At 46.9% G+C, this 25,469-nt stretch overlaps 1 protein-coding gene across 2 annotated transcripts in view; it reads right to left on the reverse strand.

The window, feature by feature from the left end:
* SOS2 (SOS Ras/Rho guanine nucleotide exchange factor 2) overlaps window positions 1–25,469 on the reverse strand; it is a 47,664-nt gene that overhangs the window by 5,469 nt on the left and 16,726 nt on the right. For both annotated transcript variants that reach the window (XM_083731481.1, XM_083731480.1), the window contains exons 8-18: window positions 20,019–20,117; window positions 18,451–18,578; window positions 16,998–17,653; window positions 16,771–16,852; window positions 14,427–14,549; window positions 12,524–12,627; window positions 10,675–10,891; window positions 8,651–8,770; window positions 3,126–3,288; window positions 2,027–2,144; window positions 682–854 (exon numbers count right to left, since the gene is read on the reverse strand). In XM_083731481.1, the coding sequence (XP_083587607.1) occupies window positions 682–854; window positions 2,027–2,144; window positions 3,126–3,288; window positions 8,651–8,770; window positions 10,675–10,891; window positions 12,524–12,627; window positions 14,427–14,549; window positions 16,771–16,852; window positions 16,998–17,653; window positions 18,451–18,578; window positions 20,019–20,117 (1,983 nt within the window). The remainder of the gene's footprint in view (window positions 1–681; window positions 855–2,026; window positions 2,145–3,125; window positions 3,289–8,650; window positions 8,771–10,674; window positions 10,892–12,523; window positions 12,628–14,426; window positions 14,550–16,770; window positions 16,853–16,997; window positions 17,654–18,450; window positions 18,579–20,018; window positions 20,118–25,469) is intronic.

Here is a 25,469-nt window from a genome sequence, read left to right on the forward strand (position 1 = left end):
GGCTCGTTTAACTGACACATTTAGCAAATACAGCTTGGAAAATGGATGCTCTGAGATTGTTGTTGTTTAGTCGTGTCCGACTCTTCGTGACCCCATGGACCAGAGTACGCCAGGCACTCCTGTCTTCCACTGCCTCTCTCAGTTTGGTCAGACTCATGTTCGTAGCTTCGAGAACACTGTCCCACCATCTCGTCCTCTGTCGTCCCCTTCTCCTTGTGCCCTCCATCTTTCCCAACATCAGGGTCTTTTCCAGGGAGTCTTCTCTTCTCATGAGGTGGCCAAAGTCTTGGAGCCTCAGCTTCAGGATCTGTCCTTCCAGTGAGCACTCAGGGCTGTTTCCCTTCAGAATGGATGGGTTTGATCTTCTTGCAGTCCTTGGGACTCTCCAGAGTCTCCTCCAGCACCAGAATTCAAAAGCATCCATTCTTCGGCGATCAGCCTTCTTTATCGTCCAGCTCTCACTTCCATACATCACTACTGGGAAAACCATAGCTTTAACTATACAGACCTTTGTTGGCAAGGTGATGTCTCTGCTTTTTAAAAATGCTCTGAGATATGCACAGCTAAATGTGAGCCTCAACTTCATATTTGCAGCTGCTGTCATAGCCTCAGCGGAACACCAAAGAGTTTTCTTTCACCTTCACATGCACACAGCCCAGACCACCCATGCTCTCCAATTACCCGTATGTCTGGTTCGACCCGTAAGCAATATGGCTGGTTTTGATACTGCTGGATTTCTCCTGTGATTTCAGCCACTTTCCTCCTCTTGCTGAAGTTGATTAATCCTTTCCCTTGTCTTTTAAGGAAGTCGGGATTCCCTTCCTCAGTCTTCAGAATATTTGTTAAGTATATTCCTAATTGGGGAACAGGAAAAGATTTTAAGTATTCCACATTCATGCCATCTTTTTTGCTCATGACTAAGACTGTAAGTAGGGACGCGGGTGGCGCTGTGGGTTAAAGCACAGAGCCTAGGACTTGCCGATCAGAAGGTCGGCGGTTCGAATCCCCGCGATGGGGTGAGCTCCCGTTGCTCGGTCCCGGCTCCTGCCAACCTAGCAGTTCGAAAGCACGTCAAAGTGCAAGTAGGTAAATAGGTACCGCTCCGGCGGGAAGGTAAACAGCGTTTCCGTGCGCTGCTCTGGTTCGCCAGAAGCGGCTTAGTCCTGCTGGCCACATGACCTGGAAGCTGTACGCCGGCTCCCTCGGCCAATAAAGCGAGATGAGCACCACAACCTCAGAGTTGTCCGCGACTGGACCTAATGGTCAGGGGTCCCTTTACCTTTACCTAAGACTGTAAGTAAAGGAAGGAAAGCTCATTCTAGCTTCCCTGACTCTTCTCATTATCTGTGCCTTTTGGCCTTGGTGGTGCCTATCTGTAGTATACATGCCAGGTGAATTTCTGATATTGTTTTTAAACAACTCTTAAGCATTTTGCACTGATTTCACCCTCTTGACTTTCAACTTCCTTTGTACCAATCTCTGCCTTTTGGGAACATTTCCTCCCTTGAAGTCTATTGTGACCATGCTGGATTTTCTTGGGAATTGGCCATGTTCGTTGTAATTTGCCAGCACTATACTGTAGTCACTGTTGCCAAATGGCTTGTCAACACTTACATCTTGCACTAGGTCTTTTGTTGTATTGTGTTTTTAATATTTTGTTGGGAACCGCCAAGAGTGACTGTGGCAACCCAGTCGGATGGGTGGAATATAAATAATATAAATATAAATAATATACATACTGTTCTAGGGCAAAATCATTTAGGGTATCTAGAAACTTTACCCCTTTACCCCTTGATCCAGACATATGAGGTCTGAGAGTAGTTACTACAGCTACTCATTACTTTTCTGTTAAAATGTACAGAGAGACAGAATGAAAGAAGAAGTAAGTAACATAAAAACTTTTGCTTGTTTAATAATGTAGAAAGCTTCTTTAAAAAACAAAAAACAGTGCCATGGTTTTATCACCCCTTTCTACACAGAGATGTAGCAAACTGCCTCTTAATTCCGCTTCTGTGCTGTAACTTACCAAAGAAAGGCACACAGGGTGGGTTGATTGACTTGAGTTTAGCAAGGTATTTTTTAAAGTGATCTTGACTTAATTCTACTGCTTCATCCAAAATTTTCTTTTTTCTCTCCTGCAGTGCCTAATTTAACAAGGAGAGAAAGAGAGCCAGACATTGCTATATTTAATACTACAGTATACTTAACACTAGCCAGAAATCTGTGATCGTGCTATACATTATTTAATATCTTCATTTTTTCATTATTCAGCCAATGAAGTTACAAAGTCAGCTTTAGGGTCTGCCAAAGCTATTTTACCCAGTATATGAATCATAGAATCATAGAGTTGGAAGAGACCACAAGGGCCATCGAGTCCAACCCCCTGCCAAACAGGAAACACCATCAGAGCACTCCTGACATATGGTTGTCAAGCCTCTGCTTAAAGACCTCCAAAGAAGGAGACTCCACCACACGCCTTGGCAGCAAATTCCACTGTCAAACAGCTCTTACTGTCAGGAAGTTCTTCCTAATGTTTAGGTGGAATCTTATTTCTTGTAGTTTGGAACCATTGCTCCGTGTCCGCTTCTCTGGAGCAGCAGAAAACAACCTTTCTTCCTCCTCTATGTGACATCTTTTTATATATTTGAACATAGCTATCATATCACCCCTTAACCTCCTCTTCTCTAGGCTAAACATGCCCAGCTCCCTTAGCCATTCCTCATAAGGCATCGTTTCCAGGCCTTTGACCATTTTGGTTGCCCTCCAACCAAAAGTGTCTGAAGACAGACACTAGGAATACCCAGCAAATTGCAAAATGTGTTGCATATAAAAGACAATAAAGATGTTCATAATACAGTAACTGCCAAAAAACACTACTATCCACCAGGCTGAATTTTGGCAGAGCACAAAGCAAAATGGGAACATAGGATCTCTGTGAGCTCTGAGATACACAGGCTTGATTTTGGAAAAGCAACTCTACCCTTCCATCCCAGCTCCCCACCTACAACTACCTATACTTTCTCAGAGCAAAATCATGCAGATTTCATTAGCCTTTAAATGTGGATAATTTTAGTTTTTAAAGAGCTGGCTACACTTCCAACACTGGTCCAGACACCAAAGCTTACCTCAAATGTGTGATCCAATCTGTACACGGAGACAGAATTCATTGCACTTACAATCTCCAACACACCATTAAAATTATTCAAGTCTTGGAAAACCTGCAAGATTTCTATAATCCTGCCTAAGATGGCCACTCGCTCTTCAAAGTTCTCTGTTTCCACAATGCACCTAATTTTTGAGAAAGAGGGAGATAAATTCCATACATTTTTAGCTACCATGCTAAGTTCAAGTTGCTGGTTTTGGTGTATAAAGCTAAGAATCAGGATATCTAAAAAAATAATCTCACCCCTTATGTATACCAAATCAATGGCTGCACTCTGCAACTGAGAGCCTCCCACCATCTGTTCAGCAGGCTCATTCTGCTGAGTCCATTGAGGGAATGACTTGCCTGAGGCCACTCAGTAACCTTCAAACCCACGATTCAAACCCAGCGCTTCAAACCCACGTGTCTCTGATCCTACCCAAATGTTCTGTTTATTAACCCACACAAATATCCTTGCATAAAAGAAACTAGAACGTGATGAAGACCATGTCTGTTTTCCAGAAGGATGCACCCGCCAGTTGCATACTCACATTAAAATGAAATAAAAAGTGCTTCTTCCTCTTTATCATTAGCTGTTCCCACAAAATTGTCTCTTCAGTTCCTCAAAGTTTAAAATCTAATTTGGAAATATGTTGTCAGGGGTTCAGAAGGAGAGACACAGGAGGGGGAGCAAATGGAGAGTGAGGAGGAGGAGTACGAGGGGGGGGGCAGGCAGTGACAGTGGCCAGAGTTATTCCACAAGCCTCTCTAGCGAATCGGAGGACTCACAGAAGGGAGCGCCGGTGGTCAGAGCAAGGGAGATTCCAAGGGAGAAACCTCAAGAGGGAGGGGCCAGCGGGGAGTCCCTGAACAGCAGCTGGAGATCAGGGCCAGCGTCTCCACCAGAGCGCAGTGGGGAGGGGGAGTCCCAGGAGTCGGGACCAGTGTCCTCACCACGCAATAGGAAGGAAGTACAGAGGTTTGTCGGTTTTGCCAACTTTTATCGCAAGTTCATCAAGGGTTTCGCCATGCAGACAGCGGCCATCACCGACACCCTCAGTTCCAAGAAGAAGAGGTTCATCTGGACGGAGCAGGCAGAGCAGTCCTTTCAGAAGCTCAAGCAGCTCTTCGCTTCCGAAGAGAACCTACTGCACGTAAATCCCAGCAGGCCCATGAGAGTGGAGACGGACGCCTCAGACAGGGCCGTGGGAGCCGTTCTGTTGCAGCAAGACCACCAGGGGGACTGGAGGCCGTGCGCTTTCTACTCCAGAAAACTCAGCAAAGCGGAGCAGAACTACACCATTTGGGACAGGGAGTTGCTGGCCATACATGCAGCCTTCAAGGCGTGGCGGCACTTCCTCGTCGGAGCCAAGCACACGGTGCAGGTCCGCACAGACCATAAGAACTTGGAGTACTGGCGCACGGCGAGGTTCCTGAACCAGCGACACATCCGCTGGGCGGAGTTCTTTGCAGATTTCGACTTCAGAATTGAGTACATCCCAGGAAACAGCAACGTCTTGGCGGACACGCTGTCCAGAAAACCGCAGTATCTGGAGGCAGAGGCACCGGCGGCGGCCAAGCACATTTTCACACCACAGGCGTGGGCATGCGCGTCAGCCACGGTGGACCTGGACGCGGTGCGCCGCGCGCTGCAAACGGACTCGTTCGCCCGAGCCAAGATGGAGGAGGTGTGCAGTGGCAAGGCGAGGGGCGACGAATTCCAAGTGCGCGACGGCCTGCTCCTACGCAAGGGAGTCCTCTACGTACCAGGAGACAGCCTCCGCGCGAAGGTCCTGCAACAGCTGCACGACGCGCCCAGCGCGGGGCACTTCGGCAAGGAGAAGACGGTGGACTTAGTAGCCAGAGACTTTTGGTGGCCTAAGATGCGGGGGGATGTCGCGGACTATGTCAATAGGTGCGACACCTGCCAAAGGGCTAAGCCTGTGCACCAGCCGCCGGCGGGCCTGTTGGAACCGCTACAGACACCGTTCGTACCGTGGGAGAGGGTGGCCCTGGACTTTGTCACAGATCTACCCAGCTCAAGGGGCAAGACGGCAGTGCTCGTGGTAGTGGACCTGTTCACCAAGATGGCCCACTTCATTCCGTGCGCGAAGGTGGCCACGGCCGAGCAGACCGCTAAGATGTTCATAGACCACGTGTTCAAGGTGCACGGCCTACCACGGTCTATTTTGTCCGACCGGGGGCGCCAGTTCATCTCCAACTTCTGGCAAAAGCTGATGGGATTCCTGAACGTCAAGGTCAGCCTGGCGTCGGCGAGACACCCGCAAACTAACGGGCAGGCGGAAAGGGTCAACGCCATCATGCAGCAGTACCTGAGATGCTACGCGAACCAGCAGCCATCGACCTGGGTGGACTATCTACCGTTGGCCGAGTTTGCCTACAACAACACGAAGCACGGGTCCACGGGGGTGACCCCATTTTTTGCCAACTACGGGAGGCATCCCAGAACCTTCCCGGGTCTGGACACAGTGCGGGAGGGGGAGCCACAGGGAGCAGAGGAAGTGGCAGCGGAGTTGCAGGAGATCCACGAGCAGCTCAGGAGGCAGTTAGAGTTGGCAAAACAGGCTTACAAAGTGCAGGCGGATCGACACAGGAGGGTTGGGGAGGACATCCAGGTGGGAGACTGGGTCTGGTTGGCAGCACAAGCAGTTCCAGCCAGATCGTTAGCCAAGAAGAAACTAGGGCACAAGCAGCTAGGGCCTTACCAAGTAGAGGCGCAGATCAACCCAGTGGCCTTCCGGTTGACACTCCCGGAGGGTTCCAGAATGCACCCGGTCTTTCATAGATCAGTGCTCACGCCCTACAGAGAGCCCCACAGGTTTCAAGCACCGGGGAAGGCGCCAGACCCGCTCAGAGAAGCGCCCAAAAAAGGGGGGTCGCCGAAAGGGGAGCCACTTAATGAAGCCACTGAGATTTTAGACTCAAGGTGGGGGGAGGACGGGATTGAATATCTTCTCGCCACAGAGGACACCCCGGCCAGCGCCAACAGGTGGGTGCCGGATTACGCAGTGGAAGAGCAGTTGCTCAAGGAAGAATTCCACACACTTTTCCCGCACAAGCCTATGCCGGCGGGCTTTTTCGAGGATTGTTTGTTCACACCCACACTCTCGGCCAGCACTTTCCGGGGTTTCTCGTCAGCTGAGGACTCGGCTCCGGGAGGCAGCTCTCCGGAGGGATCACTTTCAGGTTTTGGCACGGGGGGATCTTATTGGTGGGAGGACCAACCCGAAGTGGGCTGGCGCAGAGACATGCCGAAGGGGCCCTGGGAGGTGGACCCCCATCAAGCAACAGGGGGAGGAGGGCTCTTGGGTGATTTGGGGTCGAGCGCAGATTTCGAGCACACCGCGCAGGAGATGGAAGCGGAGGAGGTCGTCGTCGACGAGCCCATGGGGGACTTCCCGGACTTATCTCGATGGTTGCAAGCCTCAGGGGACGAGCTGTATCCTGGACTCACCCCTACAACAATGGAGCACCCGGAACCCGCACCGGAAGAGGGGGAGGGGGAAGGGGGGGCTTCGAGGGGGGGATGGATGTCAGGGGTTCAGAAGGAGAGACACAGGAGGGGGAGCAAATGGAGAGTGAGGAGGAGGAGTACGAGGGGGGCGCAGGCAGTGACAGTGGCCAGAGTTATTCCACAAGCCTCTCTAGCGAATCGGAGGACTCACAGAAGGGAGCGCCGGTGGCCAGAGCAAGGGAGATTCCAAGGGAGAAACCTCAAGAGGGAGGGGCCAGCGGGGAGTCCCTGAACAGCAGCTGGAGATCAGGGCCAGCGTCTCCACCAGAGCGCAGTGGGGAGGGGGAGTCCCAGGAGTCGGGACCAGTGTCCTCACCACCAGAGGGAGGAGAGGAGTCAGGTTTGGCAACACCCACATCAGGAAGCGGGGAAACGGTCAGAAGGAAAGTCACTGGCTGGGCGCGCGCGCCAAGTTCAAATGTACAGGAGCGCGGCACAGCGGGGAGCCCGGGAAGGGAGCCAGGTCCTAAAGCCCGCCGGAGGGAGGGGCAAGACTCAGGAGGCTCCGCGTCAGAGGAGTCCAGGAAGGAGGGAACCCCAGAGGGCAGAAGGACCCAACGCAGGAAAGAGCAGCGCAAGAGGTGGAGCCGGGCTAGAATCTTAAACTGGTGTGGGTGGAGCAGTGAGTCAGAGGGGACTTAGCCGGTCTAGCGTTAAGACGTGGGCCTGCGCGCCCAGAGCTTGGAAATGGAAACTAAACTTCAATAAAGACTTTTGTATATAATATCCACTGGGCGTTGGTCCTCTGTGAGCTGGGACCTAGCGGCAGTCCTGACATATGTGTACACAAGCTATCCCAGGAAGCGGAAGAGGGCAATATACTGTGACTGTCAGCTGCAGTGGGGACATTGCAGGTGGCTCCCACCTGCCCCTCAAAGCCATTCTGTACCATGATGATCAGGCGGGATTTGAAACCACTCTATCAACCATGAAGCTGGTTTGATGCCTGCTTCAGAGACAGAGAAAACCTGTTTTTATTTACCCAGTTCTCCCCTCATTTCCTTCTCTTCTACCAACCATCTACCCTCTTCCTTGCTGCCTTCTGCTTCCTAATAACCATTGTGAAACACCTGTTCCAATGCTACTTCCCACTTCCTAACATTCCATTTTCCTGGCCACATAACATCAACCCTACTGACTCTATCACAGAGGTTTAAAGGGTAACGGGAAGAGGGGAGGAAGGGACATGCTCAGCTCCTCTGACTACAGCTTTTCAAATTAAGCATTTTTCAAACTGATATACTATAAAGGCAAATGTCACCAAAAAATCAGGTACAACATGAATGAATGGCCCTGTTGATCGTGGCTTATTATTCTAATTCATTTCATCAGGTATCCTTCTACTTTCAAATAATTTTTTATAAATATTTCAGCCGATAAGTAACAAGAAGAAAGGTATGGAATGACTATAATCTGATTAATCTGAAAAAGGCAAGTTACCTGCAATGCTTTTTTTTTTTTTTTTTAGCGGCCCAAGCCTTACTAACAGAACGTAACAAATACAGTCATACCTTGAAAGTCAAACGGAATCAGTTCTGGAAATCTGTTCGACTTCCAAAATGCTTGAAAACCAAAGCGTAGCTGTGGAAGCCCCATCGGACTTTCGGCTTCCAAAAATAGTTCGCAAACCGGAACAGTCACTTCTGTGTTACGTTCGGGAGCCAAGTCGTTTGGGAACCAAGCTGTTTTGACTTTCAAGGTACAACTGTAATGGAAACTGTAAATGTTCAGTAAACGTTTTGTAATGCAAAGGTTAGGAGTTGTGTGAATGGTGTTATTATACAGTTTAGTCACTAGGTGGTACTGGACTTGGCTGTATATGGAGTATCCTGCTCCTATTCTGCTCTGGCCTGAAAGACAAAAACGTTGTTGTCCAGCTCCCTGATGAAAAATGTGTGTTCTCATAGCCTTCTATGACAAGACCCTCCCAGGGCAGTGATCAAAGTGATGCCTCTACTTGATTCACCACTTACTTTTCAAACCAAAGCGTAAGGTTTGTGGTATGCCTAATCATTTTCAGCAGATTTGGAGAATTAATTTCTTTATCTTCTTTTGTCCATACACTTCCAACAAGTTCAGATGGCTGGACAGCCCTGAAACAGAAACAGACAAGCCCATGAATATGAGATACGGAAAGCTGAGGAAGACATTAATGCTACTGAAGGGATGATTCCGGATATCAAGAGATGCGATATGGTGGTCACATGTCTGCTACTGTGGGCTGCTGCCTTTCATGCTGCTCAGCAATTTTCCAGAAAGGGGAATCAAAGGTTACACGAGGACATCAATTTCAGCTAATTAATCAGTGGCCCAATTCTTCTAAATCTGAGGTCTGCCAATTCCATCATTCTGGGCTTGTTTTGTTTTTCAAATGACATGGTCATCTTATGATGCTTTAGCTGAGATTCCTTCATTGCAGTGGGGGACGCGGGTCGTGCTGTGGTCTAAACCACTGAGCCTCTTGGGCTTGCTGATCAGAAGGTTAGTGGTTCGAATTCCCACAACTGCGTGAGCTCCTGTTGCTCTCTCCCAGCTCCTGCCAACCTAGCAGTTTGAAAGCACACCAGTGCAAGGAGATAAATAGGTACCACTGCGGCAGGAAGATAAACAGTGTTTCCGTGCGCCCTGGTTTCCGTCACAGTGTTCCGTTGTGCCAGAAGCAGTTTAGTTGTGCTAGTCTGTGGAGAAACGCTGGCTCCCTTGGCCTGAAAGCGAGATGAGCGCCACAACCCCACAGTCACCTTTGACTTAACCGTCCAGGGGTCCTTTACCTTTACCATTGCAGTAGGTTGGACTAGATGATCCTTAGGACCCCTTCCAATTCTAAGATTCTATTTTTCTATAATTCTATAATTCACCCTCCCTATTAAGTATCAGATCACGTGTACAAGAAACTAAGTATTAGATGCGCTAACTAAATAAGTGCAAGATTTTTTAAAAAAACATTTCTACTAATCCTCTCCTTTCAGAAACCCCCAATTATGGCTTTGCTGTATAAATCTTTATGATTTATACTGTACTTTAGAAAGATCAGAGCACCCACTTTAGAATAATCCAAGCACCCTCCCTTTTTCTGGGTAACTGGAGAGGTTGGATGCCTCCCAAATACCTAATGGAGAATAAAAAAACAACTTTACATTTATTATCCAAGCACTCTTTAAAGGTAAGAGAAATTATAATCAGAGACTCCCTGGTTCATCTGTGTGCATGAAGCTACCTTGAAATGGACTATTGGTCCATTTAGTCCTGGACTGTCCCTTCAAGTCTTTCCCCCATCTTCCTACCTTTTAATTGGAGCTATCAGGGACTAATGCTTTTGAATTCTGGTGCTGGAGGAGACTCTTGAGAGTCCCATGGACTGCAAGAAGATCAAACCTCTCCATTCTGAAGGAAATCAGCCCTGAGTGCTCACTGTAAGGACAGATCCTGAAGCTGAGGCTCCAAGACTTTGGCCACCTCATGAGAAGAGAAGACTCCCTGGAAAAGACCCTGATGTTGGGAAAGATGGAGGGCACAAGGAGAAGGGGACGACAGAGAACGAGATGGTTGGACAGTGTTCTCGAAGCTACCAGCATGAGTTTGACCAAATTGCGGGAGGCAGTAGAAGACAGGAGTGCCTAGTGTGCTCTGGTCCAGGGGGTCACAAAGAGTCGGACAAGACTAAACGACTAAACAACAACATCAGGGACTAACCTTGGAACAATGTGCATCACCATGGCTCCTCCCTTGACTGCTCAGCTACTTTGATATGTTGCACCAGATTGGTGCATGACATAAATACCACAGATGGTGCGCACTTGGCATATACTAAACCGCTTCTGGCACAACGGAGCACTGTGACGGAAACCAGAGCGCACGGAAACACCGGTGCGCACTTGGCAACAGTCCTCATACTGCTACCTATACCATTCAGACTGAATCTGTACCAATGAACCTGATAGGAGAGGAGCACTCTGCGGTTCGTCAGGTGATGGAGGTCCAACAGAACACACTCTACCTGTAGAGATCAGATTCCAGGAGAGTCAGCTGCCGAGCAATCTCTATGGGGTGCAGCGTCATGAGGTCAAACGTCTCAAACTGGCGGCTGATGTGCCACTCAATTGGGGGTGGAGGGCTCTCAAAAGTTATGTTGTGGCTAATGCCATTTGCATGGGCTTGCTTCTTCCTCCGGATGATCTTGACAATGGATTCCACCCACTTCTTCATGGATTTGCCTGGAAGACATATTGGAAGATCATACAGATGCTTTAATTATTTTGTGACAGGGTTGCTCAGTTCCATATTCACTGGTTTGGGATTTTACGGTGGCTGAATTTATGGCCAATTCTGCAGGAAATGAAACCGCCACCTTCTGCATGCAGAAGTGTGGGCTGTACCACGGCACAGAGCAATGAATCCACTGCCCCCCATCTCTGGAAATCTTGTTCAACAATCCCCTCTAGCACCTTATGTACACATCTAGTATCCATCATCAGCCCTGCCTTTTTGCAAGCTCTGTATGCCATGTAGGAACATAAAAAGAGCCCTGCTGGAAGAGGCTAAAGGCTTGTTTAAACCAGCATCCTGACTTCACAGTGGCCAACTAGAAGAAGAAGAAGAAGAAGAAGAAGAAGAAGAAGAAGAAGAAGAGTTTGGATTTGATATCCTGCCTTTCACTCCCTTTAAGGAGTCTCAAAGCGGCTAACATTCTCCTTTCCCTTCTTCCCCCACAACAAACACTCTGTGAGGTGAGTGGGGCTGAGAGACTTCAAAGAAGTGTGACTGGCCCTAGGTCACCCAGGAGCCGCATGTGGAGGAGCGGAGACTCGAACCCGGTTCTCCAGATTATGAGACTACCCCTCTTAACCACTACACCACACTGGCTCAACTAGATGCCGAAGGGAAGCCCAGAAGCAGAACCTGAGCACAAGAGTGCGCTCTCCACCTGTGAGTCCCATCAGCTGGTATTCAAATGCATACTGCCTTTGACAGTGGAATCAGAACATGGCCTTCATGGATAATAGCAACTGACAATCATAATCTCTTCATCTGATCCTCTTTCAAAGCTATCCAAGTTGGCTGGCCATTGCTGCATCTTGTGGGAGTGAACGCCATAGTCTGATTATGTGCTATGTGAAGAAGTACTGTATTTTTCTGTGTATAAGACTATTATTTTCCCCCAATTTTTTGAAGTTTAAAGTAAGGGTCATCTTATACACGGATAGTGCATAGTGCATTTTCTTAATTTTGGGTTAAAAAAAATAGGGGTCGTCTTATACATGGGGGCATCTTATACAGGGAAAAATGTGGTACTTATTTTTGTCTGGTCTGAATCTGCCAACTATCAGCTTCATTCAGTTATAGAATAGGCTGGGGAAAGCAGTTTAAATATATCAGTGCGAGTCAAGCTCTTCCAAAGGGCTACACCTTTATGTACACAGTGTCCCAGTTTGCACATAATGCTAAGACAAACCATGGCTCAGCTTGAACGAGCAAACATGCAGGCTCCCGGAGAGCCGACTGAAGCCACTTTGCTCCTCCCGTTGTTGCACACATAGTTTTCGACAAAAACCACGGGTGAAGTTGCTCTTAAATCATTTACAGCACTACTTTATATGTGAATTTTTCCTGGAAGAGGCAAGACAGAGATTCAAAGAGCTTCTGATTGAAGTTATGAAATTGAGATGCTTTTCCTGTTGCAAAACAAAGTTAAATGGAAAGGATGTTGCTGGATTGCAGTGCTTGTAAATACCATTGTCTTCTGAGTAAGCACAGCCAAGTAGAATTTTCAGAATGTCTTAAGATGCTAAATCCACATAGCAGATGAGATAGAGCAATTTAAACAAAAGTTCACTCAAGACACGTACCTCTTACAGTGGAAATAAATGTTTCCAATTTATCAAGTAGCTCCTGATCTCTCTCAAAGTCGTAATAATGGTGTTCCACCCAGTGCCGAAACACATTTAATATCCTGGGAGTGAAAAGAAGTGGGAGGTGAAGAAAAAAATGCCATCGGTTTAGTTTTCATAAACCCAGACTGAGGCAGACACGTTCAACCAAGGAGAAATCAAGGCTGGAGATGGATGGCATTTTCTGATTTTTTAAAAAAACTGTGGATTATTTTGTGAGTCACCAAGTTATTTTCTGATTAGAGGATTAAAGTCCCCTGTGTCTAACAAACTGCAAATGTCTCCACACAGACACAGGGACAAGGAGCACACATCATCTCCCAAAATGGCTTGAACCCCCTAACTCTCATTGTTGTAGGAAATCTGAAGGCAAGGCTTCAAATGGAAAGTTGTAAATACAGGCCTAGATATCAGACACACATATGAAGACCCACAAAACAACTTCCTAACAGTTAATCCAAAACGTTGAGTTGCATCAATGCTAGACAAACTCAGAGTAGAACCACTGAAATTAATGGACATTGCTAAAGGTAAAGGTAAAGGGGCCCCTGACCATTAGGTCCAGTCGTGACCGACTCTGGGGTTGCGGCGCTCATCTCGCTTTACTGGCCGAGGGAGACGGCATACAGCTTCCGGGTCATGTGGCCAGCATGACTAAACCGCTTCTGGTGAACCAAAGCAGCGCATGGAAACACCATTTACCTTCCCGCCGGAGCGGTACCTATTTATCTACTTGCACTTTGACATGCTTTCGAACTGCTAGGTTGGCAGGAGCAGGGACCGAGCAACAGGAGATCACCCCGTTGCGGGGATTCAAACCGCCAACCTTCTGATTGGCAAGTCCTAGGCTCTGTGGTTTAACCCACAGTGCCACCCGCGTCCCTATTGCTAAATTAGGTTCATCCATTTCAATGGGTAAAACTTAGCTGGCTACAACCCATAATCTGCCTTAGAGGTATGCAATTTGGAATCTCCCCAGTCCATGTATTATTTCAGACACATTTAGGCACAGGTTAATTCCCAAGATCATGCTCGTGTTTTTCATAAGGGAAGCAGAAACATCTTCCAACAATATTAGTGAAAATTCACCCTTCTCCCCTGTAAGTGCCACAGTAACACCTCCAATATTACGTGGGCATCTGGTCAAACAACAATATAGAGTCTACCATCTGCCCCAGCCTATCTGTGACTTATGAATTAGAAACTTTCCCTATTATCTTTCTTACTGCTACTTAACATTAACACAGACCTTTACACTGTTTGCATTAAGCTTGTATTGCTAAATTGCTGTAACCCACCCTGGGACCTTATAGTGAAGAGCAGGTAAGAAATCAAATTAACAATAATAATTTTTACTACAAGCCTGGTAATGTAATTTATATTGCTTTGCGTGGGGAACCCTGTAATCATACCTAGCTGTTTAAGTGCTTTACACATTTAATCACTGTAATTCTTGCAATATAATTTGTAAGGTGGGCCAATTTATTACCCCCATTTTGCAGATGTGGCATCCTGCAAGAAAAGGTTTTTTTGCCCTCTAAGGACACCCAGTGAGAGCTCTGAATTTCCCAGATCACATTTTTAGCTGCTATGCTGCACCCTCTCCTGGTGCCTTGTCTACTGATTTCCAGGATAAGCTCCCAGGCTGCAGTCCTACCACGTCCTTACGCAAGAGGAAGTCCCACTGAACTCAAGGGGTCTGACTTTGTATAGTATTGCACTGTCTGGCCTACCCACATAAACCAGGTCTATTCCCAAGCAACATGAGCATTGTGCACTCTCACATGAAATGAGGTAATCCCCGCATTCTCCCCCCTTGATGGTTTAAGTCAGTTTCTAAGAAAGAGATGAAAGCTCAAACCTGAGTTGCACTGGCTGGACATATTCTTTACGAAATCTTTTAAGGTCTGCACTGATTGGCTGTTCTCCTTTCTCTATTGCCAGCCTATCGGCTTCTGTTGGCTCAGGCTCTGGGATTTCAAATCTAGTAATAAACAGGAGTTGAAAGGTGAGTTGCATGACATTCAGAATACAAAGAAAGGAGGACTACCTTAGAATACATTCTGATCCATAACAGGGTGGGGGCTAAAATGATAACATTGAGACATATTAAGGCTGTTGATTCTAGGGCACTGAATTCCCTAACCTGCAAATAGCCTGTTATTTATTAAAGGTAAAGGGACCCCTGACCATTAGGTCCAGTCGTGGCCGACTCTGGGTTTGTGGTGCTCATCTCGCTTTACTGGCCGAGGGAACCGGTGTACAGCTTCCGGGTCATGTGGCCAGCATGACTAAGCCGCTTCTGGCGAACCAGAGCAGCGCACGGAAATGCTGTTTACCTTCCCGCCAGAGCGGTACCTATTTATCTACTTGCACTTTGACGTGCTTTCGAACTGCTAGGTTGGCAGGAGCAGGGACCGAGCAACAGGAGCTCACCCCGTCACGGGGATTCAAACCGCCGACCTTCTGATCGACAAGTCTTTATAAGATCTATCTTAATTCTGATATTCCAATTTTTGCATCCCCCAAAGACTTTTTTTTAAATAGCAAAAGGTCAAGAATATGTTTCTATATCTGTCAGAGCCGCCCCTAGGTCCCAGCTCACAGAGGACCAACGCCCGGCTGTAGTTCTGTACAAAAGTCTTTATTGACGTTCAGTTTCCATTTCAAAGCCGCAGCGTGCAGCTCTACGTCTTAAACCCTAGACCGACGAAGCTCCGTCTGAATCTCCTCCCCTTCCACACCAGTTTAAGACTCTAGCCTTGCTCCACCTCTTCCTTAGCTCCTTCCTCCTCTGGGCCCTCCTGCCCGCTGGGGTTTCATCCTTTCTGGACTCTTCTGACGCTGACCCCCCTGATTCTTGCCCCTCTTTCCGGCGGGCTTTAGGACCTGGCTCCCTATCCGGGCTACCTGCTGTGCCGCTTGCCTGTACATTTGAACTTGGCGCGCGCGCCCAACCGGCAACCTTCCTCTTGACCGTTCCCCCGCTCTCCAATGGAGGCTTGGTCAATCCTGACTCATCTTCTCCCCCCCACTACGCTCTGGTGGGGAAGCTGGTCCTGATTTCCAACTGCTGCTCTGGGAGTCCCCGCTGGCCCCTTGCTTCTGGGGTGTCCCCCTTGGGGCCCCCCTTGCCCTGGCCACCGGCACCCCCTTCTGTGAATCTTCCGATTCGCTGGAGAGGCTCATGGAATCTCTCGGGCTACTGTCATCTTCTCCTGCGCTGCCCTCGGATTGCTCCCCCTCGCTCTCCATCTCCTCCCCTCCCTGCGCTCCCACTGCGTCCCTGACAATATCTTTCAATGATTTTGCAAAATGAAATTCTGCTCCCTTAATATCTCAATAATTACATTTCCTGGCTTCTACTTTAAATTCCAGTAATGGGAATAATATTTATCTGCCAGAGTCATTCTGGACATGATTAGCATGTCTTAACAGACCCATTGAAGTTGCACAAATGAAGTGCAGTTTCCAATGTTATAGAAAATTCGCAGAATGACCATTTTTTAAACGGTTACCAAGAAATAATTTCTTAAAAACTAGTACACAATACTGTACTTTCAGGGATAATTTCTACAGTAACTAAAAACTAAAATCACTGATCCGCTGTAGGATGGCAGTCTCTCTCTTCAAGTCCTGCTGGGTTTTCTTCTCAGACTGCTATCTGACCTCACATTCTCTAGACATTTGGGACGAGCCTTAGTGCTGACAATCCAATGCTTCTTAACAGACCTCTCACAAAATCATACATTCATAAAACATTTTAAAAATGACTTGATCAGATTCCTGCAATCTCTCTCTTTTGTTTTCAAGCCTTTCTTCCCAGCTGGGAGGTTTATTAAAGCCAACTGAGAAGCCGTGTTGTCAATAGGCCAAATTTGACACCTTCTTTCCCTCTCTTCATTTAGGGATATCTTTTGCACAGAAAAGCAACCTTAAACAACATTATTTTTTCAGTACACATTCTGCTTTCGGTTTGGGCCAGACTGTTTCAGCTTCAGATTGCCAGAGACCACACGAGCCTAAAAGCATTATTTAATTAAACACTTAATGGACTCTGGAGAACAGAAGAGAGTTAGGAAAAGCCCTTAGAATAGACAGCAGCTCCAAGATGATTGTGCCAACACAAGAAATCTGCTTACACTTCTTATTGCAAATGTAACAGCTAAATCAATTGCCAAGTGACTGAGGGTTTTTAAACTTACCGTTCTGTCAACAAAGCTAGGAGTTCCTGGGGCTTACAAAATGAGCGGTACGTGGTAAGAAAAGTACGCACAAAATTAGGATCTAGAAAAGCAAACAGGAATAAGTTTAAATACAATTATCACATGAAAGATCTCTGACCTGGTTTCAGTTAACAATTGCTCCTTTCCCCCGTGCCAATGACGCAATGAAGAGCGATATCAACCCTCCAGGTAACAAAGCCAGATACCTGCATACATGTGATAGGTCAGTCTTTCAATGAGCTTCACTACGGTTCCACCTTTGATAATGGGAATTCCGTTCCGGCTCTGAAGGTTGTCTTCAAAAACGATATTCTCCTCGGAGTCCTCCACTGCAAAGCGGTAGACACTCGGACTGGGGAGCCGCAGGGGCTGCTCATTCTCTTCTTTCAACAGCACCGCATCCAACATTCGGTCGAGGGTGCTGCGGTATTGCAGGGAGATCAATGCAGCCATCCAATTGTTCTTCTCCTCACTAGACTTGGCCGCAAACATGAAGCTGTTCTCATCTTTAGGGACCAGTTCAAAGGCGTTCTTGTATTCACAGGTGTCATCCTTATCAACTATGTGGACTTTCCTCATGACAATTTTTTCCTTCAGTCGGTACTCTGCGTTGCTGTAGCCCGGGAGCCGCGACTGACCATGATTGGCTTTGCAGCTGATCATCAAGCCATCAAAAAGAAAGACGTGTCGCTCGTGTTTGGCTCCAACCCGTGCCAACGTCCCTTCCATTATGAATTCGTTACAGCACTGGCCGATATCTTTGCCTTCCCAGCCATCGATGTTCTTCTGGATCTCATTCATTTTTTTAATGGCAAGGTGCTTGATTCTTACTTGGCGATTATAGAACCAAAACACTGGCTCCCTAAAACACACAATATATGATTCAGGTAGGCAGCTGTGTTGCTCCGACGCAGTCGAAATAAAAAAAAAAAAATTGTCCAGTAGCGCCTTAGAGACTAACTAAGTTTGTTCTGGACAATTTTTAAATTTTGTTATTTATTTCAACACAATATATGAGTTTAAGAGTTTTCCCCAATTTTGACAGTTGTTAGCTAGGAGGAAAAGCATTCTCAAGGATCAGGCTAAGCTGCTTGATTTCATTTAAACACTCCTCTGGCCACATTCACCACCACAAAAATGAGCTTTAAAAACGCATGCAAGTTAAGCCAAAGCACCACACACACCCCAAACTAGCATGGGGATCACACACATTAGCTGTATAGCCTTGCCTGCTACTGAATTCATGCTTGAATGAGAACCACAGACAGCCCAGGTTCCAATTTGTGTATGCACGATGAATGTAGGTGTTTAGAAAACATGCTTGCTTTTTAAGCACAAAAGGTGATATCTACTGCCAAACTGATTTCTGCTTGCACAGGGGGGCTTCACCTTCCTCTCCTGTACATGCCCCCCCCCAATTTTGAAGAGAGGAGGAGAGAAAAGGGAAGACCTGCCATGCAAGTTGAAACCCACTGTGAACTTGGGCAGGTGGGTGGCTCCCAGCTCATGAACAGGTCCTAAAAGAAGAGAAACTATTAGGATGCCTCACCCACAGCCCCATCTCCTGCAGCGCGACCCCCCTCCAAACTTCAGTCTACGAACTGCTGTTCCCAAAGGTCTCAGGCTATGGCCAAGTCCACCGTTAGGCTACTTCCTTACCCAGGCCGGCGTCTAGGTGAGTGCTTGTTATAGATGCGTTCCATGCTACATTGGAGATTCAGGAGAGCTGTGATGGCTTGTTTCAAACATTCGCAGTCTTCTACATCTTTACTACAGTATTGCAATTGCTGGAAAGAAAGACGTTTATTTCCATCAGACCTGAGCAATTGCTGAGGGCAGGAAAAAAGGATTTGTGTAGCACGCATGGAAGTAGATTCCACTAGCTTCCTCAGGGCTAATAGAATCAAGCAGCATGTCTAAAACATCTGTGTGGCTGTCATACAGGTACGTTTTCTGGCAGGATGCAGTGGGCTGCTCCAAATTCTATGACAAAATTCCAAGCAGTCATGATACGGAACATTCCTTCAAGTCAAGTCACCGAAAGGGGAGCATTCCTTTCAATTATTCACTTCCTCCTGCAGACGCTGCAAAACTATTCATTGAAACTATCTCTGGGAAGCTTTTGAAAGCTTGTCTCACCGGTGAAAATGAAAGCTTTTGAGGAACAGTGGGCTCAGGGCTTTAATTACAAAGACGGTGCCTAGGAGCTATTCATTCTTTGATACTTGACTGACGGCAATCCTTACTTTATACCCCTGTAGGGCATAACACTGACATTTTGGCTTTGAAAGGGACTTTCTTCTGCCTCTGGCCCTACTTTCTTCAGAAGCCAACATAACCACAGAATTGTAGAGTTCGAAGGGACCACAAGAATCATCTAGTCCAACCCTCTGCAATGCAGGAATCTTTTCCCCAACATATGAGTTGAACCCATGACCCTAAGATTAAGAGCCTCAGGCTCTACCAAATGAACTATCCCAGCTATTGTGAAGTACACAACAGTCTAGTCCAGGGTTGGGATGACTGGAATGGCAACTGGTCTTCCAAAATGCATTTAGCTAAAACCTTGTGGCCCACCGATGTGTTTTAAAATGAAACACAGGCCAGGAAGTGCTGGGAATCACAAGTCAGGATAGTGCTGTTGCCCTTGGGTCCTTGTTTTGGGTCATTTGGTCGGTCACAGCGAGAAAAGAATGCTGGACTATGTGGACCTTTTGCCTGATACAGCAGGCGCTTCTTATACAGTAGTACCTCGGGTTACATATGCTTCAGGTTACATACACTTCAGGTTACAGACTCCACTAACCTAGAAATAGTGCTTCAGGTTAAGAACTTTGCTTCAGGATGAGAACATAAATTGTGCTCCTGCGGCGTGGCAGCAGTGGGAGGCCCCATTAGCTAAAGGGGTGCTTCAGGTTAAGAACAGTTTCAGGTTAAGTACGGACCTCCGGAATGAATTAAGTACTTAACCCGAGGTACCACTGTATATGATAAAGATTTCTGAGCAGCTGGTATAACTAACCTACTTTCAGTCTACCCTTGAACATGTACTCTTGCCTAACACTGGAAGTCTGTTGCTGAATCAGATCGAGGTCCTCCTAGTCCAGCATTCTTTGCCTGAGAACAGACGCAGTGCCAAGAACGCTCTATACTTCACCAACAGATCCGGCCTTGATAAACACAAATAAGTCCCAACTTCTGCTTTCCTTCTAAGAGCATGTGCTTACCTGTAACAGTTCAAAGTAGTGCAAACAGTGATAAACAGGAACCAACATGAGCCGAGGGAGGACATACTGTACTGCTTCTTTAAAGCCATCAGCGATTGACTGAAGAATAAAAAGCAAGCCAGATTTAAGTGGTTTGTCAGGCGAAAGACAGGAGGAAACAGTGGAACGGACTCCCTTGGGAGGTTTTGAACTCTCCTTCCTTGGAGGTTTTTAAACAGGTGCGTTAGCTGAGATTCCGGCATTGCAGGGGGTTGGGCTAGATGACCCCTGGGTGTCTTCCAACTCTATAATTCTATGATTCTAACCTAAAAGCCTTGATGGATTTGGTATGGTGGGGCACAGCAATCCAGGAGGGTTTTTGAAAGACCAGAACACAACGTATGTCTAATCTTCTTTAAGGGAATCCTAGAATCATGGAGTTGGAAGGGACCCTGAGGGTCATGTAGCCTAGCCCCCTGCAATGCAGGAATCTTTTGCCCATTGTGGGGCTCAAACCCACCGCCCTGAGAATAAGAGCTCCATGCTCTACTGACTGAGCTATCCCAGTCAGAAGGGGAAAGACCACAGCTCAGGGACAGAGCATATGATTTGCACACAGAAGCTCCCAGACTCAAATTCCAGCATCAGGTAGCAGGTGAGAGGTAAGATCTCCATCCAAGACCCTCAACAACTTTTTAAAAAAACTGATTTAAGAAAATTATACAGACAGCAAAACGAAGAAGTCTAAGTTAACATTGCCTTCTACCGTAAGAAATCATAATAACTATTACAATAATGAAAATACTAACAATACATTTACTTCCCCTTTTGAACTTCTATTCTGGTTACAATATATTACTATTCTATTAGAATCTATATAACCTTTGCTGTCCCATATACCGTATTTTTCGCCCTATGGGGCACACCGGCCCATAGGGCGCACCTAGATTTGCGGGGGAATAAAGAATAAAAAAAAATTATTTCCCTCCCAGGCGTGGGGCTGGGGCGGGGGAAGCCTGAGCTTCCCCCGACCCCAGCACAGGCTACTATCCGCAAGCCTTGGGAGCCCGGCGGGAACTCCTGCTGGGCTCCCAAGGCTTGCGGATAGCTTCCTGAAGCCTGGAGAGCGAGAGGGGTCGGTGCGCACCGACCCCTCTTGCTCTCCAGGCTTCAGCGAAAGCCTGCATTCGCCCCATAGCACGCACACACATTTCCCCTTCATTTTTGGAGGGGAAAAAGTGTGTCCTATGGGGCGAAAAATACGGTATTACTTTATTTCCCAAATTCAACCTAACCCTCCTCTCCTCCCCACTGCTTCCCTTCACCTCTGTGAGATCTTCCCAACATAATAATTTTTTCTACTTGCTTTAACAAAATAACATGAAAACTGATAAATTGTAATCACTTCTTTTGTCCTTACACACTTAACAATTGCCTATTAAGAGTTCTGCTTTGACACCATATTTCTTCATGTATTCCCCTACGCATTCCCATTCTGTATAGAATTTTTGATTGGAGCAGCCCCTGATGGATGCAATCATTTTGACCCTCAACAACTTTCAATAGTCAGAGCAGACAGTTAGATTGCAGAACAGGGTTAGTTCAGACTACGATTCTGGCAGCTTCCTGTACTCTTCTCTCTTCCACGCTCCCTTTTTTATAAACTGGCTGAAAATGCTCGTTCCCAACCGCACTTTTAGAGACCCTTGGGGAAGGGCTGTAACTCAGAGGCAGGGAACCTTCACTGCATGCAGAGGGTCTCAGTTTCAGCTCCCAGCATCTCCAAGTAGGGCTTTAAAAGACTGCTGCCTGAAATCCTGGGCAGCAACTGCCTGTCCTTGTGGACGATACTGAGTTAAATGGATCAAGAGTCTGACTCAGCATAAGGCAGCTTCCTGTGCTCCTCTGCTTTTACTGTTTTTAAAAACGATGTTACAAAATAGATTTTTAATGAAGATTCATAGTAGTATGAAAATGGTTGAGGTAGCAGCTCCTCTGCAAATCCACCCAGCAGCCTCTGCTGGAGAGTGGCTGGGGAAACCCAGCCAGATGGGTGGGTTATGAATGAATGAATGAATGAATGAATGATGATGATGATGATGATTCTGTCTGGGATTGCTGTTAGTTTAATGGGGCTTGGCCTGCAATCTCTATGAAGCAGGCAAATTCATCGTCTAAACCAGGAGTTTCCAAACTGTGGTCTGCAGACCACCAGCGATCCAAAAACATCATTCAGGTGGCCTGAGGCACGCCTGTGAAGAATTCTATGGGACTTAAATTGCAATACAATACGATCAAATGTAAGAAACAAAAGAAGCAACAAAAATACAATTTTAAAAATCACACAGCATCTAGGACAGCACACTGAAATTGCTACAACAGGCGGGGGGGGGGGGGATATTAAGTGGTCTGCCCAGCAGTTTTCAAGTGATCCATGAGGGGGGAAGTTTGGGAGCAATACACACAGGCAACCTATAGGCAATAAATGAAGGAAGGAATAAGCAAGGAGCTACTTCATTGTCAGAGGCAGAGTTTAGGGCTTCAACAAGAGCTAAGGAGATGGACAACAGTAACGACTTGTAATATGTGCGGTGTAATGTGCAGTGTGTTGGACTCTGACCTGGAAGAGCAGGGTTCAAATTCCTCACTCAGCCATGAAACTCACTGGGTGATCTTGGGCCAGTCACCGGCTCTCAGCCTGACCTACCTCACAGGAAGTATAAATGGGGAGGAAGGGAATCATGTATACCACCTTTGAGCTCCTTGGACAGAAAGGTGATATATAAATGTAATCAGTAATTAAATAATACTCTTCCTTGCCTGAAAGTAACATGGACTACACCTGCAGCAAATTGAAGTTTATTTCTCTGAAGAACAGAAGGTAAAAACAAAGAAGCGCAAGGACTGAAGCAGGAAGGTCGGAGGAAAGAAGATGAGGGCGGGGGCGGGGGGGGGGCACTGCATGGGAGAGCACAAGAAGAGCTGGCAGGATCTCACAGTGGTCTATCAGAAGGCATTCTGAAATTAATGCATCATTTTCAGCACCTTTCAGACAAGAGTGGTTCTGACTATCCAGACCGAGGACAGCTGCAACAGGTGGGATGGAAGACTCTTAAGCATGGGTAGGCAAACTAAGGCCTGGGGGCCGGATCCAGCCCAACCGCCTTCTAAATCTGGCCCGCGGACGGTCTGGGAATCAGCGTGTTTTTAAATGAGTAGAATGTGTCCTTTTATTTAAAATGCATCTCTGGGTTGTTTGTGGGGCGCAGGAATTCATTCTTTCCCCCCAAAAAATATAGTGTGGCCCCCCGCAAGGTCTGAGGGACAGTGGGCTGGCCCCCTGCTGAAAGAGTTTGCTGACCCCTGCTCTTAACCCTTCAAAGACATATAAGACTCCACCAACACATGCAGAAAGAGAAGGGTGGCGATGGCCATGGACTGAGAGGTACAGAGGAGGCACTGTGCCAACCGAACCTGTCCAGGGGTGAAGAAGGCCGTCTCCCCGGATCCAGGATGCGATGGGCAAGTTTGCCAAGACTTATCAAGCTCACCGGTCATTATCCCTTCTTCCTCATCCACATGGGAATGAATGACAATGCCAGGCATAGCTATGAACACATCACATATGACTACAAAGCTCTGGATCTTGGGGCTCAGGTGGTTTTCGTGTCAATTCTATCTGCAAAAGGTAGAGGACCACAAACAGAGAGAAGAATGCTTCAGGAGAGTGACCAGCTACAGAGAGAGAATGGGCTATAGAAAAGTCTGGTTTGTGGGACAACAGTTAAAACTTTCTTAATGAACGACTTACTGGAGAGAGATGGGGCTTCACTACACAAGACCTGGGGGAAATGTGCCTGGAAGAAGCATGAGGAACTTGGTCAAGAGGGTTTTTAACTAAATTTTGTGGAAAGTGGAAATAATAGCTTGCGGGTGAGTACAAAAGGGAAGCACTTAACACAGGGATCCGGGTACTACAGGAGAAGCTGGGGGAGATTTGGGGTGGAGTGCCTAGCAAACCCCACACTATAAATAACAGGGGAGACAATGAAGCATCACTCCTTGGACTATCCAAGACGTCTACTGACTCTACACGAAGGCACCAAGAATGGAAAAATAAACAAGACGAGCTTGAACTCCCAGGACAGGAAGGTAAATACAGTGGTGCCTCGCTAGACGAAATTAATCCGTTCCGCGATTCTCTTCGTCTAGCGGTTTTTTCGTCTTGCGAAGCAAGCCGATTGACAGCTTAGCGGATTAGTGCTAGAGCTGTCAAGCGGCTTCCAGCGATCAGCTGTTAAGCGGCTTATCAGCGGAACAGTTGATAAGCGGCTTAGCAGCTTAGGAAAAGGGCCAAAAAAGCAAAAAAAAGCCACCGGGGGACGCAAGATTTTTTCGTCTTGTGAAGCAACCCCATAGGGAAATTCGTTTTGCGAAGCGCCTCCAAAACGGAAAAACCCTTTCGTCTAGCGGGTTTTTCGTCTTGCGAGGCGTTCGTCTTGCGGGGCACCACTGTATAACAGGATAGGTATATCTAAGACTTGGAGGAATGACTCTTATGATTGGAATGTAGCAGTGGAAGGACAAATTGTTCAAAAATAATGGATGCAACAGGAAGGGAGGGGGACTAGTGCTATATGTCAAAAATATGTTCATCTACACAGACATTCTAGAGAGCGAACAAGGTAGTCCCATGGAAGGCACCTGGGTAAAAATTAACCAAGAAAAAAGCATATTGTGGTTGGAGACTTCTACAAAGCACCAAAACAAGGGGAAGCTGTGGCTTCCTTTTAGAAATGACAGATGTTTCAGAGAAGCAAGAATTAGTATTCGTGTGGCCTTCAAGTACCCTGATATATGCTGGGAGACAAACTCCATCGAACATGGAATCTCCGAACAAATTCCAGGCATCCTCTTTCAAAAGGAAGAGGAAGGAATGAAGGGATTGGCTGTCCTTGACTCACTCTTAAACAATAGCGGTGAAGAGTTGGCCAATGACATTAAAGAAGTAGGGATGTGACCACGCAATCCTGGAATGCCTGATCTTACGTAGAATCAATGTGAACGTAGTCAAATGTGTACCTTGGATTTTAGAAAAGCCGATTTGAATAAGCTCAGGGATATCCTAAGGACTCCATGGCTAGATCTGCTAAGGAGCCCTAAGTGGAAATTCCCAAAGGAAAAGTTACTTAAAGCACAGCCACAAGCAATTTAAATGAGAGAAATGGGGCACATTTTTTTAAAAATGAGAGAGGAGCTGAAAATACAAACAATAGGGCACTTCTAAGAAATGGAAGGAAGAGCAGATCCCCAAGGAAGAATAGAGACAAATGACCAAAGCCTGCAAGGAGAATGTCAAGAAAGCTTGAGCTCAGAATGCATTGAGGCTGGTAATGGGTGCCAAGAGCAACAAAAGGGACTTTCCAGCTATACTGTATTTGAAACAAGAAGGAATAAGGAAGGCCTGCTGCT

The sequence above is a fragment of the Podarcis gaigeae genome (assembly GCF_964106915.1).
Source record: "Podarcis gaigeae genome assembly, chromosome: 1".
In the NCBI taxonomy this organism is placed as follows: Eukaryota; Metazoa; Chordata; class Lepidosauria; order Squamata; family Lacertidae; genus Podarcis; species Podarcis gaigeae.